Source organism: Camelus ferus, chromosome X (assembly GCF_009834535.1).
Source record: "Camelus ferus isolate YT-003-E chromosome X, BCGSAC_Cfer_1.0, whole genome shotgun sequence".
NCBI classification, from domain to species: Eukaryota; Metazoa; Chordata; class Mammalia; order Artiodactyla; family Camelidae; genus Camelus; species Camelus ferus.
In genome coordinates this window covers 6,653,099-6,672,430 of record NC_045732.1, presented here as the reverse complement: position 1 = coordinate 6,672,430, position 19,332 = coordinate 6,653,099, and the positions used below count along the sequence as shown (strand labels likewise).

General features: G+C 36.1%; 1 protein-coding gene across 1 annotated transcript in view; it reads right to left on the bottom strand.

Moving 5' to 3' along the window:
• Positions 1–19,332, bottom strand: part of AR (androgen receptor) — a 194,538-nt gene that overhangs the window by 33,703 nt on the left and 141,503 nt on the right. Inside the window, exon 3 of the mRNA XM_032474381.1 lies at positions 3,303–3,419. Within this exon, the coding sequence (XP_032330272.1) occupies positions 3,303–3,419 (117 nt within the window). The remainder of the gene's footprint in view (positions 1–3,302; positions 3,420–19,332) is intronic.

The following is a 19,332-nucleotide window of genomic DNA, read 5'->3' as shown; positions in this document are numbered from 1 at the left end:
TTCCTGAAAGGCCTACCATCTTCCATGGTTCAGGAAAGGAGGGTGTAAGCCAAGACAAATGCCATTTATTAAAAGCTGAGAACACAAAGAGTTACATAACACAAAAAGAAATAATGATCAGGCAGGAATAGGAGAGAAAATGAGAAGGAAGGAAGGGTCAGGGAAGAAGATAATAAGGTAAGGTAATTCTTTCTTTCTCATTCCATCTTGGAAACTAGGAGTATATCCTTCGGAGGTGCAGAGCAAAGTGAGACTGGTTGTATATTAATTCTAATTATGGGCTGTGAAAAAGTAGCAGTTAATTCACCCGAGAGAAGGTGCTTCTCTGGACAGTTATATTTATAACTTTAATGAAAAGTAGGCAAAGAAGTTAGATGATTGAAGCAATTAGCAATACGTGGTTTTGCAAAAGCAGCCAGAAATGAACCATGCTCAAAGAAAGGCTTATCCTTATTGTAGAATGGCAGTTGAGAGCCTGGAAGTAGTCTTTCAGGGAAGCACTCTGAGAATACAACCACCTCCAGAATCCTTTCAGAAGCACCAAGAGCTGCTAAGAAAAGAGGAATCAACAGGAAGATAGGCCTAGAAGCAGAAAGGAAAAGGGTATGTGTTTTAAGTATCTTTGAGTTGAGGAGATTCCATCACCAAACAGTAGATGGAACACTGGAGAGAAAGCCAGATTAGAGATCTTGAGGCATCAAGACCAAGCAATCATCAGCTGCAGAGTGCCAGCTTCTCTAAGATACAAAGACAGCCCTCCACTCTGTCAATAATCTATCCATACAGTCTGCTTTTAGACACATGATATATCTTATTTAGGTGTGACCTGAGGTAGCAAAAACTACTCTGCAAGTCAAAGCACTCAAGTTTAGACTATCTATGCTTCTAGAACAGTGGATAGACAATCCAAAAAAGGACTGATACATCTACAATCCTTTCTCTGTGACCTTAGATATAGAATCACAAAATCGTAGTGCCAAAAAAGTCTTTGGTGAAGCCTACTACCACATTTTTGTCATGGTAAAACTGCCTCAGAGGGGAGAAAGGACTTGCCCAAGGCCAGATTTCTAGTTGCCATTTTGGAATATATTATACAAGCTTGAACTGAGTGATAGGAGAAATAAAACAAAATTATATTACTTCTCTTTCACAGTGATCAGAATGTTTATACTAAACTCAGATCTTATGAAAAAGGAATTCTATTACTAATGTATTCAGAAGCACATCAATAATATATTCACTCTATCAATGCTTGTTTTCTTTTTTGCATTGTTTGTTTGAGTAAAGGAATAGTTAGTGGACACTGAATATGTAAGTTAACAGTAAACTTGGGAAGGGTTTGCAGCAGGTAAGCAGGGAATGTGGAGATGCATTTAACAAAATGGAAAGGTTTATTTTTCAAGTAATGATGTCTAAGAGAGTAAACACTTGGGTTTCTACCAACATGTTACTTGAACATATGATTCCTTTTAATCGCCTTCCAGACAGGATCTTGATGGTACTTTTGGTTTGAGATGATAAAGAGTGATTTCTGGTGATGTTCTGCCTGTTGGAGCTATTACATATTACAAGGTATGCCAAGTAAAGCCAGATACATGAAACTAACTTTAGGATTTGGACCCAAATATTACAAGGACTTTTGTTACCATTAAAATTTATCTGTGTCAAAGTGTGCTTGCAGTTCATTATCAGCAGATGGAAAGCCAAGAGGTTCTCTACTTGGGAGCCCCCATCTCTTATACACAATTCACAGAGGGCTAAATAATTGAGAGTTGAGTGTATCAGAACCCTCACCATGGGATGATCCCTCCCCACCCCCATGAATGTTGTGACAACATTCATATGGAGAAAACTTCATCTTGTCAATGACTTTGCCACCTTTCCTGGCTTTCCTTCTGCACTCCCACTTCACTCCTAGTCCTGTTTCTTCCTCAGCACTGTAGACCATAATTGTAGAATTCCTCTGGAGTAAGCCAAGCAAATAACAAAGTTGTTTTTTCTGAGACATTTGAATTTAATTTGAAGTGGCTGCCTGGAAAACCACTCACAGTGCCTATGATATCTAGTAGTACTGGATACTACTTGAGATACTTCTTTTAAAACTGTCTCAAATTAAGCCTAGGTCAATTCACTTGTACTTTGGTCTGTTTAAAGACTATCACTGGCCTGTGAGGAGGGGAGGATACAGTTATTCACATGGAGACCCAAACGTGGTTAGAAAACAAACTGATTTCTGTAAATATGCATATAGGCAGACAAGGTATTGAGTACCTTGCAGAAAGACAAAGATAACAAGTGTTCTAAATTAGCCTTGAGAGGGGGATGGGAGAGGGCAGGATTCTAGGCACTTGGGTTTTCCAGGATGATAATAAGTAATCAGGTACGAGGCTACAGTTTCAGGCATTCAGAAACAGCTTGCCTTTCTTCAAGTTCCATTTCCAAATCAAAGTAGATTAATGAGCTTGCTTTTCTCATGAAAAGTGAATCTTTTTGGAAGCATCAGGCAGTAGGGAGGACTCTGGCACTGAGTAGATGTAAACATGAAGAAATGAGGAATTTGAAGGGGGAAAATGTAAGTGTCAGCCAAACCTTTTCTGTAATGGTGACAACACTCATGGTAGACCCAGACTAGAGGACAGAGAGCATTATGATGGGAGATCGCCCATAAAAGAGCTGTATTTTCATTTTGTCAATCTACTCTGTTACTGAACTAAATGCTTTTGGAAATGGTCAATAGATTTAAAAAGAAAAGGACATGATTAAAAGGCCTGCTCATCCCTGGAGATATGGGATAGGAAATTGGCTCTGCTTGGCAGCCTAGTCATAGGCTCCAAAGAAAATCAGCTTTTCATTCCAGGTGGCCAGCCCTACAGTATAGCAGATAGCTAACTGAGGGATATTCCTGGGTGTTCAGGGCCAGCCTGTGCCTGGGTCATCCTGCACCTGTGACTGTTCTGGATTCCTTAGTTCCCTCATTCTAGACATCATTTAACAATATAAGGTGAATACTATTATGTCCCCTGGGGAACTCTTCATAGCCAAGTCCACACTCACTCACTCTCTGATGGGTCCTGATCCCTGTTTCACACCTCCTTCTCCTATTTTGAGCCCCACAATGCAGTGTGGAATGGTTAAGGACAAAGAAATCACCAGCTGGCTGATGGCCACATTGGATATGAAGGGGTCATCCTGTATCTAGAGCATAGTAGGCCTCCTTAGAAGCATCAAAGAGGAAAATTTGGTTTAAAGAAAGAATGAGAGAGGGAAAGGGAGAAGAAGAAAGAAGGAGAAAAGTATCATACCTCCCAGAGTCATCCCTGCTTCATAGCATTTCCGGAGGCGACAAGATGGACAATTTTTCCTTCGGAATTTATCGATGGTGCAATCATTTCTGCTGGCACACAGGTACTTCTGTTTTCCTGGTAGAACAAATATAAGAGTAGACAGCCTTGTTAATGTGTTTCCAGAGTCTCACTGGAAAGTATTTCTAGGCAGAAAAGGCATTAAGATATATCCTACCAGATGAGAGAAGTGGACAAATAATGGCTCAAACAATTTGATCACAAGGAATCTATTAAACAAAGGTGGTTTAATTCAATGCTATATTGTTTGTTTTTCATAGGTGTTTTTCATAGGGATGAACAATTCATATCATGCTGAGACCTCCTTTAATATGATTATTCACTGTTTTTTTAAATAAGATGCTCTACCTTTACTAAAAGCCAAGAATGGCCATTAGAAAATGATCATTGGCAAAAATTGTCACTTCTTTAGTATGGCATAACAGACACTTGAGCTCAGGCAATGTTTCCCCTCTTGACCTTTGTAATCATGCATAAGATCATACTCAAGCTAATAAGATGCTTACTTTTCATAATATGAGTACAGGTAAACCTTCTATAAGGGAGAACTCCACACAATTTTTAATTGTTTTTTAAAATTTTAGCAATCATACCCCCAATCCTGCAGGTTATAAAAATCAGAGATAAAGCCCACTCATTGTGAAGTGAGTCACAGCAAATGAAAATAAGTCCTTTGAAGCTCACAGAAGAAAAACAATCACTGTCATGCACACCTTAAGTTGAGACAGATACACAGAAACATACACATGCAAACACACCACACTCAGACTCAGAGGTCCTCATGATTGTGGAGGAAGTCTACTCAAAAACGCATGTATTAGTCAATACTTTGCCCCCTTGCTCCTAGCACAGCCCAGCACACAGTAGGCCTTCAGTAAACATTTACTGAATGAATACACAAATGGAACAGACAGATTCAGAGGCATGTAGAGTCACCAGCAGAAAGAGACAGTGATATATACCCTGCTGCTCTGAAAAGTACATAACTTATGCTAATGGCCCTGCCCTGAGCCTGAGCCCCTGCATCCTCTCATTCTACCCCTTTCTTTCTCCAAGTCCTGGGTATTTTTTCTCTCATTTATTGCTATGCTTTATGGGACAGACCAGGATTTTAGGGAGGATTCTTTTGGCAGAGGAAGAAAGTTTGTGGTAGGGAAAAGGAATAAAAATTGAAGAACAATTGTTATTTGATATCAGGGGAAAAACCCCATAAATTTAGCTACAGCTCAGTTTACTTCCTTTAGTAGCAGAAGATGTACATATCAGTCACAGAAAACACATATAGTAGGTTATTTATGTAGGAGATTCCGTGTAACCAGGTTAGCAAAATTTTCCTTTTCCTTCCCTCCTTCTTCACTCCCTCTCTCTATCCCTCCCTTTTTCCCTTCCTCCCTTCTATCCTGCCTCCTTTCCTCCTCTTCCCTTTGTCAAAGGACTTCTGAATTCTGGGCTTGAAGAAACTGTTAAAAATAGCCCCAGTATAACACTTTCATTCCAAGGATGAGTTCTGGGGAGATGACTTGCATGAAGAACAATGAATTGGAGGCCACTAAAGGACAAAATCTGCCATTTAATAGGCACTTATTATGAACAAGGCCTGTGTTAGGGGATTTATATACACTATTTAAATGAATCACTTCAGCAGCACTTTGAGGTACATACTATCATCATTTTCACTCAACAGATAAAAAACTAAGGCCTCTAGGCCTATATTCATTCTAGCATACCACAGGATTTTATTTGTATAAATAGAACACACAATTTGTTTACAGCTTGTTTGTGCTGCAAACTGAGGACTGTAATATGTACACAGAAAGGATGGTACTATGATTGCCATACAGCCTTTAGGTGTCAACTCCTATAAGGCAGGACTTATATCCAATTCCAGTGGATTTATTTCCACTGCTGTGAGTATTCCAGAAGTGGGACACCCCTACAGTATCAGTGCTGCTGCAATCCTAAGGACTACAGGCATATCTCAGAGATAGTGTGACTTTAGTTCCAGACCACCACAATAAAGTGAGTATTTCAGTAAAAGGAGTCACATGAATTTTTTGTTTCCCAGTGCATATAAAGGTTATGCTTACACTATACTGAGGTCTCTTAAGTGGCCAATAATATTATGTCTAAGGAAACAATGTATATAACTTCATTTAAAAATAAAAATACTTAATGTCTATCCTTCTCAAACTATTTGAAAAAGTTGCAGAGAAGGAATGGATCTGAACTCTTTCTACAAGGCCAGCATCACCCTGATACCAAAATCAGACAAAGATGTCACAAAAAAGATAAAGTTACAGGCCAATATCACTGATGAACATAGATGCAGAAATACTCAACAAAACATTATCAAACTGAATTCAAAAATACATTAAAAAGGTCATACACTGATCAAGTGGGATTTATTCCAGGGATACAAAGATGGTTCAACATCTGCAAATCAATGAATGTGACACCACAGTGAAAGATGGAACAATAAAAATCACATTTCATCTCAAAAAATTCAGGAAAAAAAAAACTTCTGACAAAATTAAACACTAATTTAAGATTAAAAACTCTTAAAAAGTGGGTTTCAACGGAAAATACCAAAACATAATTAAGGTGATATATGATAAATTTGCAGCTAACAACATACTCAAAGGTGAGAACCTTCAGCTTTTTTTTTTTTTTAATGCTTTCAAGCATTCCCTCTAAGATCAGGAACAAGACAAGGATGCCCACTCAAACTACATTTATTTAGCATAGTGTTGGAAGTCCTAGCCACAACAATCAGACAAGAAAAAGAAATAAAAGGAATCTAAACTGCAAAGGAAAAAGTGAAACTGTCACTGTTTGCAGATGACATGATATTATACACAGAAAAACCTAAAGATGCAAACAAAATACTACTAGTGCTCATCAATGAATTCTGTAAAGTTACAGGATACAAAATTAACATATATAGAAGTCTGTTGCATTTCTATACAGTTAAAAATGAACTATTAGAAAAAGAATTTAATAAAACAATCTCGTTTACCATCACATCAAAAAGAATAAAATACCTAAGAATAAACCTACCTAACGAGGTAAAAGACTGTATTCAGAAAACTGTAAGAAAATGATGAAGGAACTGAAGATGACACACACACATGGAAAGATATACCACATTCATGAACTGGAAGAGTTAATATTGTTAAAATACCATATTACCCCAAACAATACATATTCAATGCAATCCCTATCAAAATACCAATGGTATTTTTCACATAACAAGAACAAGTAATTCTAAAATTCATATGAAAACAAAAAAGACCCCAGACAGCCAAAGCAAAATTGAGAAAGAAGAATAGAACTGGATGTATCATGCTCCTTGACTCTAGACTATACTACAAAGTTACAGTAATCAAAACAGTCTGCTACTGTCACAAAATAGACACATTGATCACTGGAACAAAATAGGGAATCTAGTAATAAACCCATTTACTTATAATCAATTAATCTTCAACAAAGGAGGCAAGAATATACAATGGAGAAAAGACAGTCTCTTCAATAAGTGGTGCTAACAAAACTGGAGAGTTACATGTAAAAAATGAAATTAGAAAATTTTCTCATACTATATAGAAAAATAAACCAAAAATCGATTAAAGACCTAAATGTAAAACCAGAAACCATAAAACTCCTAGAAGAAAACACAAGCATAACATTCTTTGATGTAAATTTTACCAATATATTTTTTGGATCTGTCTCCTAGGACAAAAGAAACAAAAGCAAAAATAAACACATGGAACCTATTAAACTTAAAATCTTTTGTACAACAAAGGAAACCATTGACAAAATGGAAATGTGACCTACTGAATGAGAGAAAATATTTACAAATCATATGACTGATAAGGGGATGATATCCAAAATATATAAACAGTTCATAGACACACAATGGAATACTACTCAGCCACAAAAATAAATGAAATATTGCTATTTGCAACAACATGGATGAACCCGGAGGATATTATGCTTATTGAAATAAGTCAGACAGAGAAAGACAAATACTGTATGATATCACTTATATGTGGAATCTAAAAAAAATAAAATGAATGAATATAACAAAACAGAAACAGACTCACAGATATAGTGAACAAACTAGTACTTACTAGTGGGGAAGAGAAATGGGGAAGGACAAGATATGGGTAGGTGGAGTAAGAGGTACAAACTACTACATATGAAAGAAATAAGCTACAAGGATAAACTGTACAGCACAGGGAATATAGCCAATATTTTATAATAACTTGGAGTATAAGCTATAAAAATTTTGAATCACTATATTTTACACCTGAAACTTATATAACACTGTAAATTGACTATACCTCAATAAATAAACAGATAAATACTTTATTGCTAGAAATTGCTAAACATCACCTGACAGCACAGGGTTGCCACAAACTTTCACTTCATAAAAAATGCAGTATCTGTGAAGTGTAATGAAGCAATGTACAATAAAACAAGGTATGCTTGTAGTTTGTCATATAGATTACTGAAATAAAGTCAAGTTAGGAGCAATATTTGACTTCTTTGAGGAATCTGTCCTTGCACAGGAAAGTAATAGCTCCTGGACTCGTTTGCCAGGGAAATGTTGCATGGTCAATGGAACAGGGTTCCCAGGGGGGTTCTAGATTCTACTTCTGAAAGTAGATTACCCTGTGAATGAGGGAGGAAAGTCCAGTACAATCAATTACACTGCATATTAATGTAACATTTACTGAGCATCTATTATGGGTCAGGCACTGTACTAGGTGTTGAGGGTATAGATGAAAGTTTGCTGATCAAAAATGTTCAAGTCCCAGATAACAGAGAGAGCACGGGCCTGAAACAAGAATTGAATCTCTGTTCAATCTTATCACTAACTTATTGTATGACCTTGGACAAGTACTTTTTCTTCTTTGGGCCCCATTGATAACATGAAAGGTGTTGAAATGGGAAATCATTACAAATTTTTCCAGCTCTAGAGTCTTTCATATAAAGGGCAAAACTATTACCAGTAACCAAGAAATTAACCAAAATAATGGTCTTTTGTCCCTCTTCTCTCTCCTTTTAGGGCAGTTACTTACTGTAACATTGTCTCTTACATCTGGAATTATTTGGCCTCTGTTTTCTAAAGCCCTTCAAAAAATTAAAACACTTAATATAGTGTTAGAAAAACACTGTTATTGCAAGCCACATGCAACATATGCATAAACAATATGCTTATATGCAACCATGTATTCATATATGTGTGAAGCCACAGGTGTGTGAGCGTGTACACACAGGGTTTCTGAATTATCTTTGTATACATATGTATATATGAGTGGCTGTGTTTGTGTGAGCACATAAAGCAGATAATTGACTAAAATATACAAATAAATATATATGACATATGTGTTTCTTTAAAGCAGAATAATGTTTTTAAAGTTTTCAATGACACTTAATAGTGACAGAAGTGGCTGAGGTTTCCAAAGATGGATATGAAAGGAATCTCCTAAAAATAGGACTGTGATTCATGTGTACAGTTTGGATTAGGAACAGAGATGAGAGATTGAACAAACAACCTCTCAAGGATGCTTCCAAACCACTTCTCCCACCTGAATTATCAACTTCCTCAAATGATGGCAGAGTTGATGTATAATCACTAGGTTGTTATTACTTCTTTCCTATTTATTCTACTTCTGCAATATGACTGAGGTTATCAGGGTTCTTTATAATAACAATGAATTAAAACAAAACACAATATATAATAACATATATAATATATATTTATAACATATATATATAATACATAGCATATTATATAATATAAAATAATGATAAATTAAAACATAAAATAAAATAAAAATCCCTCCCATTTGATTAGCTTACAAAAGTTAATAAACAATCTAAAGTAACTATAACATGGATTATTATATACCCCATTATATAGCTAAAGAAAATGACGCTCATTAAGATGAAATTGACCTCCCTGATACCACACTGTTTATTTGTTCCATATCACAGTCCATAAGGCTATGAATCTCACATACTGGAAATAATTTTAAACACTATTTGCTCACACCACATCCATGCCTCCATAAAAAGCTTGAATCACCTCTGCAGCATCCCTGCCCCACCTTTTCTTGAATTGCAGCCCACTTCTTTTCTGGATTCTGTTATAAGGCTCTTCCTTCCAGGAAACTCAACGTCTGTCTCCCTGTAGCTCTGACCCACTGAGGCTAATTAGAAACACATAATCTTTGGTCTGTAAAAGATTTTAAAATCTTTCTAGTAAAATGTCCCAATGTGGTACTTGACTCCTCAGTTATGATAATGGGCAAAAACTGTTGAAATGACATGCCTCAAGTCACAGGAAGTTGGTGGTAGAGCCAACACAAAATCTGGCAACTGCATCCATCTAATGGAGACATGATGTGGGTGAGTGTAGTCTCATGACAGAGTAATCTGAGGATGTTAACTGTCTTTGTCCATTATCTAGTAAGTGTATGATCTTGTGGTTACTTTCTCAGTTGACAAAAGAAGTATGTAAGTGAGATCTGGGCCTGCTCCAGGATGGTCCTAGAAGGTCTTCTGTTCCCATGCTGTAGCCAAGGTAAATAATCAACACAGAGCACACAACCTCCTATCCATTTACTACTCCTATTCAGATTCTATGAACATTGCACCTAGCTCTTTGACACTGTTGACCTTCAACAGCAAAATTATATCAACAATCTATAATCAGTCTCACAAAAAGTGTCATTGTGATATCTCTGGCAAACTACAAAAACACTTTCACACACTGAAGGAGGTAAGTCTACACTCTAGAACTTCAAACATATCACACATTTAAATGCTTGATAACTCTCTTATTAGAACAGCCCAACCATTTACTCCTGTGAATGGTCACACAATGAGCTGACATGAGGTCCTCTGCATGCCAGCCAGCTCAGAAATTCTTGACTGCCTGATAGTGTTCTTCATCTTTCTTCATGGTCCTATTCTTCCATTGTAAACCATAAGTATGATTCAAAGCTCCAGCAGGAACAGGGGTCATGGGACAGCCTTTGGATATTTTCTCCAGAGACTCCTCATTTCTACTGTTTTCTTTCACCCCTTTGGTGCAGCCATGCCAGTAAGAGTTGAGGTCAATGTCTGATTAGGTGTCTTTCAATTTTTACCTTGTGAAAAATCCTATTCAGAGCACAGGAGTTAAGGTAGGGGAGTCACCCACCATCTGTGGTGGCATATCATGCAAATGAGAAGAAGGTTGAGTAATCATCTTTATTATGAACCTACAGAGAGGACTGAAGAATGTAGGACTTCTCATACTTTATAAAGAGAGTGTTAGTGCAGGGTCTTTATGAACAAAAGTGAAAAAAAAAACTTTATTGAGGTATGTAAGAGAAGACTGCAACTAAACGGAAAGATTTGCAGGGTTTCTGTATGAGAAGATGCAATACTACAAGGATGCCAGGTTTTCCCCTAGTCAGATCTATAAGTTTAAAACAACACAAACAAAATCTTCACAAAACAATCCCCAAGTTTATCTAAAGAAATCAAATGTGTGACATTGTCGAGATATTTTTGAAAAAGAAGAGACTTTTCCTACCAGACATTTGAAGTATTACAATGCCATAATAATTACAAAAGTTTGGTATTGACCCCAGCATAGATCAATCAGTGGAAGAGAACAGAAAAGCCAAAAACAGACTCTGCATATGTAATACATCATTCTAAATCAGTAAAGAAATAATGATTTATTCACTAACTGGTGTCAGAAAAACTAGTTATTCATTTGGAAAGGATAATAAAGTTAAATGACTAGTTGAAACCAAATTAAATTCCAGATGGATTAAATATGTCAATGAAAATCAAAAGCAAACAGAAATTCTTGAAATGTTGTTAGAAAATATAGATGAACATTTATTCATTTTTGAAGGTACAAGAGGGCTTTTTTAAAACATGGCAATGAATATGAAAAACTATATGGAAATGAAATGGATAACCTAGAAGAAATGGACAAGTCGCTGGAAACATACAGTCCACTAAGACTGAATCAAGAAGAAACTGATCACTTGAACAAACTGATCACTAGAAATGAAATCAAATGAGCCAGAAAAAACCTCCCTACAAATAAAAGTCCAGGACCGGATGGCTTCACCGGGGAACTCTATCAAACATACAAAGAAGAACTCATACCAGTCCTTCTCAAACTTTTCCAGAAGATTGAAAAGAAGGAAGTACTCCCAAACTCATTCTATGAAGCCACCATCACCCTGATACCAAAACCAGACAAAGACACTACCAAAAAAGAAAATTGCAGACCAACATCACTGATGAACATAGATGCAAAAATCCTCAACAAAATATTAGCAAACAGCATCCAACAACACATAAAATAGATCATACACCATGATCAAGTTGGGTTCATCCCAGGAACACAAGGATGGTTCAACATACGCAAATCAATCAAAGTAATGCATCACATCAATAAGAGAAAGGACAGAAACCACATGATTATCTCAAAAGATGCAGAAAAAGCATTTGATAAAATTCAACATCCATTTAAGATAAAAACTCACACCAAAGTGGCTATAGAGGGAACATATATGAACATAATAAAAGCTTTTTATGACAAACCTACAGCCAGCTTAGTACTCAATGGTAAAAAACTGAAAACCTTCCCTTTAAAATCTGGGACAAGATAAGGTTGTCCACTGTCATCACACCTATTTAATATAGTATTGGAAGTCCTAGACACCACAATCAGGCAAGAAAAAGAAATAAAAGAGATCCAAATTGGAAAAGAAGAGGTAAAACTGTCACTATATGCAGACGACATGATACTATATAGAGAAAATCCTAAAAATTCCACACAAAAACTACTAGAATTAATAAAAGAATTCAGCAAGTAGTAGAATACAAGATTAATGTCCAAAAATCAGTTGCATTTATTTACACTAATGATGAATCAATAGGAAAAGAAAATAAAGAAACAATCCTTTTCAAAATAGCACCCAAAGTAATAAAATACCTAGAAATAAACCTAACCAAGGAGGTGAAAGATTTATACATGGAGAACTATAAACCATTGATGAAGGAAATTAAAGAAGACTTTAAAAAATGCAAAGATATCCCATGCTCTTGGATGGGAAGAATCAATATTGTTAAAATGGTCACGCTCCCCAAGGCAATCTACAGATTTAATGCAATCCCTGTCAAATTACCCAGGACATATTTCACAGAACTAGAACAAATCATAATAAAATTTATATGGAATCACAAAAGACTCAAAATTGCCAAAGCATTACTGAGGAAAAAGAAAGAGGCTGGAGGAATAACTCTCCCAGACTTCAGACAATACTATAGAGCTACAGTAATCAAAGCCACATGGTATTGGTACAAAAACAGACATAGGGATCCGTGGAACAGAAAAGAGAACCCAGAAATGAACACACAAAATTTTGGTCAACTAATCTTCTACAAAAGAGGCAGAACAATGGAATAAAGACAGCCTTTGCTGAAGGCAAATGGTGTTGGGAAAACTGGACAGCAGCATGTAAATCAATGAAGTTAGAATGCTCCCTCACACCATACACAAAAATAAATTCAAAATGGGTTAAGGACTTAAATATAAGACAAGACACAATAAGCCTCCTAGAAGAAAACACAGGCAAAACCTTATCTCACATGTATCTCAGTAATGTTCTCCTAGAGCAGTCTACCTAAGAAACAGAAATAAAAGCAAGAATAAACAAATGGGAACTAATTAAACTTACAAGCTTCTGTGAAACAAATGAAACTATAAGCAAAACAAAATGACAACCTACGGAATGGGAGAAAATATTTGCAAAAGATGAAACTGACAAAGGCTTGATTTCCAGAATATATAAATGGCTCATACGACTTAACAAGAAAAAAAAAAACTCAATCCAAAAATGGGCAGAAGTCCTTCCTAAATAAGCAATTCTCCAATGAAGAAATACGAATGATCAATAGGCACATGAAAAAATGCTCAATATCACTAATTATCAGAGAAATGTAAATCAAAACTACAATGAGGTATCACCCCCCACCAGTCAGAATGACCATCATTCAAAAGTCCACAAACAATAAATGCTGGAGAGGGTGTGGAGAAAAGGAACCCTCCTACACTGTTGGCGGAATGCAGTTTGGTGCAGCCACTGTGGAAGAAAGTATGGAGATTCCTAAGAGACTAAAAATAAACTAACCATATGACTAAGCAATCTCACTTCTGGGCATATATACAGAAGGAACCCTACTTCAAAAAGACACCTGAACCCCAGTGTTCATAGCAGCACTATTTACAATAGCCAAGACATGGAAACAACCTAAATGTCCATCAACAGATGACTGGGTAAAGAAGTTTTGGTATATTTATACAATTGAATAATGCTCAGCCATAAAAAAGACAACATAATGCCATTTGCAGCAACATGAATGTCCCTGAAGAATGTCATTCTAAGTGAAATAAGCCAGAAAGAGAATGAAAAATACCATATGATATAACTCATCATATGTGGAATTTTAAAAAGTGAAAAAAAAGAGGACAAATGAACCTTAATATAAAACAGAAACAGACTCACAGACATAGAATACAAACTTGCGGTTGCCAGGGGGAAGGAGGTGGGAAGGGACAGAATGGGAGTATGAGATTTGTAGATACTGACATATGTATATATATATATATATATATAGAATAGATATATATATATATATATATAGAATAGATAAACAAGTTTATACTGTATAGCACAGGCAAATATATTCAAGATCTTGTAGTAGCTCATGATGAAATAGAGTATGAAAATGAATATATGTATATTCATGTATACCTGAAAAATTTTGCTGTACACCAGAAATTGACACAACATTGTAAACTGACTATAATTCAATAAAAAAGAAAAAAAATGACAATGAAGAAAATATGAATGAAAATTCTGATAGACTTTAGTAGAATACATCTAAGTTTTCTTATGTGAAACAAACATAGTAATGAAATTTAAAGACAATCACAAACTAAAAAATACATTTTGGCATCAAGTATGTAAAAGTGGTGGTGGTCAATTTTCTTGATATATAAAGATGAACAGTACACTAGAAAAATGGGCAATGAGCACGAATAGGCAATTAAAAGAAGAAATACAAAAGATTAATAAGCACATAAAAGTTGTGCGATTTCAATTTTATTAGTAATGATAGAAATATAAATTAAATAAGGCATCATTTCACAAATCAGATTGGTAAAAATTCAATACTAATTACTGGTGAAGAGGTATTGTTAGTGGATTTATAAACTAGAGAGCAATTTTGTAGTATATCTAAGAAATAAATTTGCATAACCTTCAACCAGTAATTCCACTTTTGGAATGTTTTATAAGAAAATAACCAGTTAAGCACAAAAAGTATCTCAATGTCACATTATTTAAACAAGAAATTCAGTCAGCCTTCTGTATTCATGGGTTTCACATCTATGGAGTCAACCAAGATTGGATCAAAATTTCACCTGTTTTCATTCTACTATGTCAATTTATTTTATTATTTCTTTGCTGTTCACATTTTCTCTCTTTTATTGCACTATAGTTGACATACAGAATTGTGTTACTTTCAGGAGTACAACAAAGTGATTCAATATTTATACACATTATAGGAATTAATCACCCTAGTAAGTCTAGTAACTATCTGTCACCAAAGTTATTACAATATTATTGACTATATTCCCTATGTTGTATATCACATCCCATGAATTATCTATTTTATAATTGGAAGTTTGTACCTCTTAATCCCCTTCACCTATTTCACCCAACCCCTCATCCCCCTCTCCTTTGGTGACCAGCAGTTTGTCCTCTGTATCTATGAGTCTGTTTTGTTTTGTTTGTTCATTTGTATTTTTAGAATCCACATATAAGTCAAATCACATGGTTCTTATTTTTCTCTGTCTCACTTATTTCACTTAGCATAATGCTCTCCACATTCATCTATGTTGTTGCAAATGTCAAGATTTCATTCTTATTCCTGGCTGAATTTTATTTCACTCTGTGTATGTGTGTGTGTGTGTGTGTGTGTGTGTGTGTGTGTGTGTGTGTGTGTGTGTGTGTGTGTATCACATCTTTTTATCTTTTCTTCTATTGAGGGACACAATTTGTTTTAGTATCTTGACTATTGTAAATAATGCTGCAGTGAAAACAGGGATACATGTATCTTTTTCGAATTAGTGTTTTCATTTTCTTCAGATAAATGCCCATAAGTGGAATTGCTGGATTGTATGGTAGTTCTATTTTTAACTTTTTGAGGAACTTCCATACTGTTTTCCATAGTAGCTGCAGCAATTTACAATTCCACCAATACTGCATGAGGGTCTCCTTTTCTTCACATCTCCTACAATACTTGGTTTTTGTTGTCTTTTTGATAATAGTCATTCTAACAGGTGTGCAGTGATATCTTACTATGATTTTGATTTGTATTTCTCTGATGATTAGTGATGTTGAGCATCTTTTCATGTATCTGCTGGTCATCTGTATGTCTTCTTTGGAAAAATGGCTGTTCAGTTCCTCTGCTTATTTTTAATTTTTTTTTTTGATGTTGAGTTGTGGGAGTGCTTTGTATATGTTGGATATTAACCCTTTAATGACATATCACTTGCAAATATCTTATCCCATTCAGTAGGTTGCCTTTTTGTTTTGTGGATGGTTTCCTTCACTGTGCAAATAGCTTTTTAGATTGATGTAGTCTCATTTGCTTATTTTTGCTTTTGTTTCCTTTGCCTCTGTATCTTTGAGTCTGTATCTATAGTCTTGCCTCAGGAGACAGATGAAAAAAAAAAAAAGACCCAAAAGACTGTTAGAACTGATGTCAAAGAGCATACTGCCTTTGTTTCATTGTAGGAGTTTTATGGTTTCAGGTGGACTATGCCACTTTACATAAGGGACTTGAGCATCCACAGATTTTGGCATCCACTGGGGCTCTTGGAACAAATCCCAAGTGGATACCAAGGGACAACTGTACTGGAAAAACTTAAATGTCCAACATTAGGACAATGATTAAATAAATTATTCCATATTCATGCAGGGGAACACTGTGGAACACTGTGCAGTCAATGTCTTTTTTTTTTTAACTTGGAAGGATATTCACAATATACTATTTCGTTAAAATAACAACAAAATGAAGTTACTGAACAATATATTTTACTGAATGCCACTTTTAAAACCTAAGTCTTTAGAGAACATATATTCAAGTTATTATTTTTCTTTTGCAGTGAACTTTTTTTGACAAATGAAACATTACAGAGGCTACACACACACACACACACACATATATACACATAATTAAACCTAATCTGCCTGAAGCAAGCATAAGAAACCTAGAACTCCTACTAGAGCTCTCCTTTTCTTCCCTTCTCTGCAGCCTTAGCATTGTGATACATGTTAGAGAAACTCTATAGGACTCCCCAAGGCTTTGTGGAAAACTTTAGAGACTTACTGATTTAGTTCAACCTTCATATCTCCTATTTCACTGATTAAGAAACTGAGACTCAGAGAATGGAAAAAACTTGCTTTAGGTCATACCATGAGTCAATGTGAAAATAGGGACAAGAATCCAGGTTTCCTTATCCCTTGTCTAACAATTCAGTGCTATTCTCACTAAAGATAACAGATGTGAAAATAACATAAAGCATAAAGCATTGTACAGAGCTTATCTATTATTATTATTATTTAAATAATAAACTCTTTGAATATCAGATGAGGCAAGAACTTCTGCAGAGATCTTCTAATTCAACACTCTCATTTTACAGGTGAGGAAACTGAGATCCAGAAAGCAGAGTGGATCTGCCCAAGATTAAACAATGAGTCAATGACAGTGATAGAACTAAAACTCAAGTTTCCTGCCCACTATATTCTCTGAACATTTGCTTTATTATTTCAAAATCATTTTCAGATTAATTATCTTACTTAGTCTTTCTTCAAAGTAGGGGGGGTACAGACTGTTACCCTCAATTTACATATGAGGAAACCTGAGATACAGAGTGCCTATTGATGTCAAAGAATACAGCCCAATTTCAATCCATGCTGCCATATACTTTCTACTGAACCACTATAACCAAGCAAATATTTTATTTGCCTTCCTCCTGACTTATCTGCCCTGTATTTCCTATATCTACCCACTGCCTCTTCCTAGTGTCAATGAGGAGTAACCCTTGACTTTCCTTGGGAAAGCAATAGAGAGAATGGGTAACCCACTGTGCTTTAGGTACTATTCTAAGTGCCTTCACATATGTTGAATCATTTAATTATTTCAAAATTCTTCCAGGTAGCTACTATACCTGTTTTAGGGTTGAGGAAAATAAGGTGCAGAGATGCTGTCACCAGCTAATAAGTGGCAGAAGCAGGATAAGAAGCCAAGTTTGTATGACCTGTGATGTAGATGTTTTCCCTTGTCAGTGTGATATCTCTTCTCATATGGGCTCTGACACTACAGTGCAAAAAAAGAGGTGGCACAGAATAGGAAAAGCACAGAGCAGGAAGGAGGAAGACCTGAAGACCAGCCCTGCTGTCTCACTGAATCACTATGTGACCTGATGCATATTTCTACTTCTCTCTTGATCTTGGTTCCCCTGATTTATAACTAGAAGTGAATGTGTTAGGCATTAAGAGAACAGTAGCAGCCTAAGGAAGGTGGGTTTTGAAGTCTTCTATTCATATTAGAATTTCCGCTGGAAGCCTCAGAGTACACCTGAGTGTGACTCAAGAAGGGCTGAAGCCAGTATGCATTCTTGTTTTTCTGATCTCAACTCTCTTGACTCTAAGGGCTTTCTCTGAAAACTAAAACACTACCTTACAGAAAAAGTAGCTAAGTGTCTTTCCCTTGAGTGAAGTACACAGACTGGAAGAAGGCCAAGGACTGTTTAGGGTAATGTATCCTATGGACATTACTTTCTCTGGGGCTGAGGCAGCCTAAAACCTCTGGCCTAATTACCCAAGTGCTTTCATCTATGAAAAGAAATTCTAAGCATTGCTGATTCCTAGTAAATTTATTTTCTCCCAGGATATTGCTCTTGGGCCTGTAGAACAGGCTAGACAACTCTAAACACACAGTCTGTGCCCTGCTAAAAGGGAAGTCTTCTGGAGAAGGGCTTGTAAGATAGCTGAGTCCTTGTGATTCCAAGGATTCGACCATTCCCTCACATGTCCCACCCACCCAGAAACACAGATGGCAGTTAACCCATTACCATAGGTGGGCCCTCAGCCAGCACCTCAGCTAATGTTCTACTGGAAGGCTTCTTAGGAGGGGTTATAAAGCCATGATCATTCTTGATTCTTTTGACATTACAGTTAGCTCTAGTGAATCAAGCCCAGACTCCTCCTCTTCTTGGCTTCTCTACCTTCCACAGTCTAGCCCAAGCTCCATAAAACAGAAACATAAAGAGTACTAGACTGGAGGTCAGAAGAGCAGGAGTCAAATCCCAGCTCCAAATGACCTCAGGCAAGTCTGAGCCTTGATTCCTCATCTAAAAAATGAGGATAAAAATAATGGCATCATCTACATCATAGTTATACAAAGCAAGTGATATAAAATGCATATGAAAGTGATTTATAAAAAGGAAAATATGAGCTACATTAGACAAGTTATGTGTAATGTGACTGAGTCTATCTTGTCTTCTATTTCCCTTTATCAGTGACCCTCTTCTGACTATGCTGCTCTCTTCATTGGCCCCTGCCCAAGACACAAAACATTTCATTCTCTGCCTCCTATCCCAAAATAAACACACATATACTTCTCTGCTAAAGAAAAACCTGCAGTGTTCAGTTCCAGACCACATTCCTAAGCTACTGCAATTCATATAAACTCCTTGCTTCAAGAGGACACGAAGTAGGAGAAGGTGAGGCTGACAAGTCAGATGGTGCCTAGGTCCTGAATAGCCTTGAATGCTATGCTATGTAGTTCACACCTTAATGTGAAATATTTGAACCCC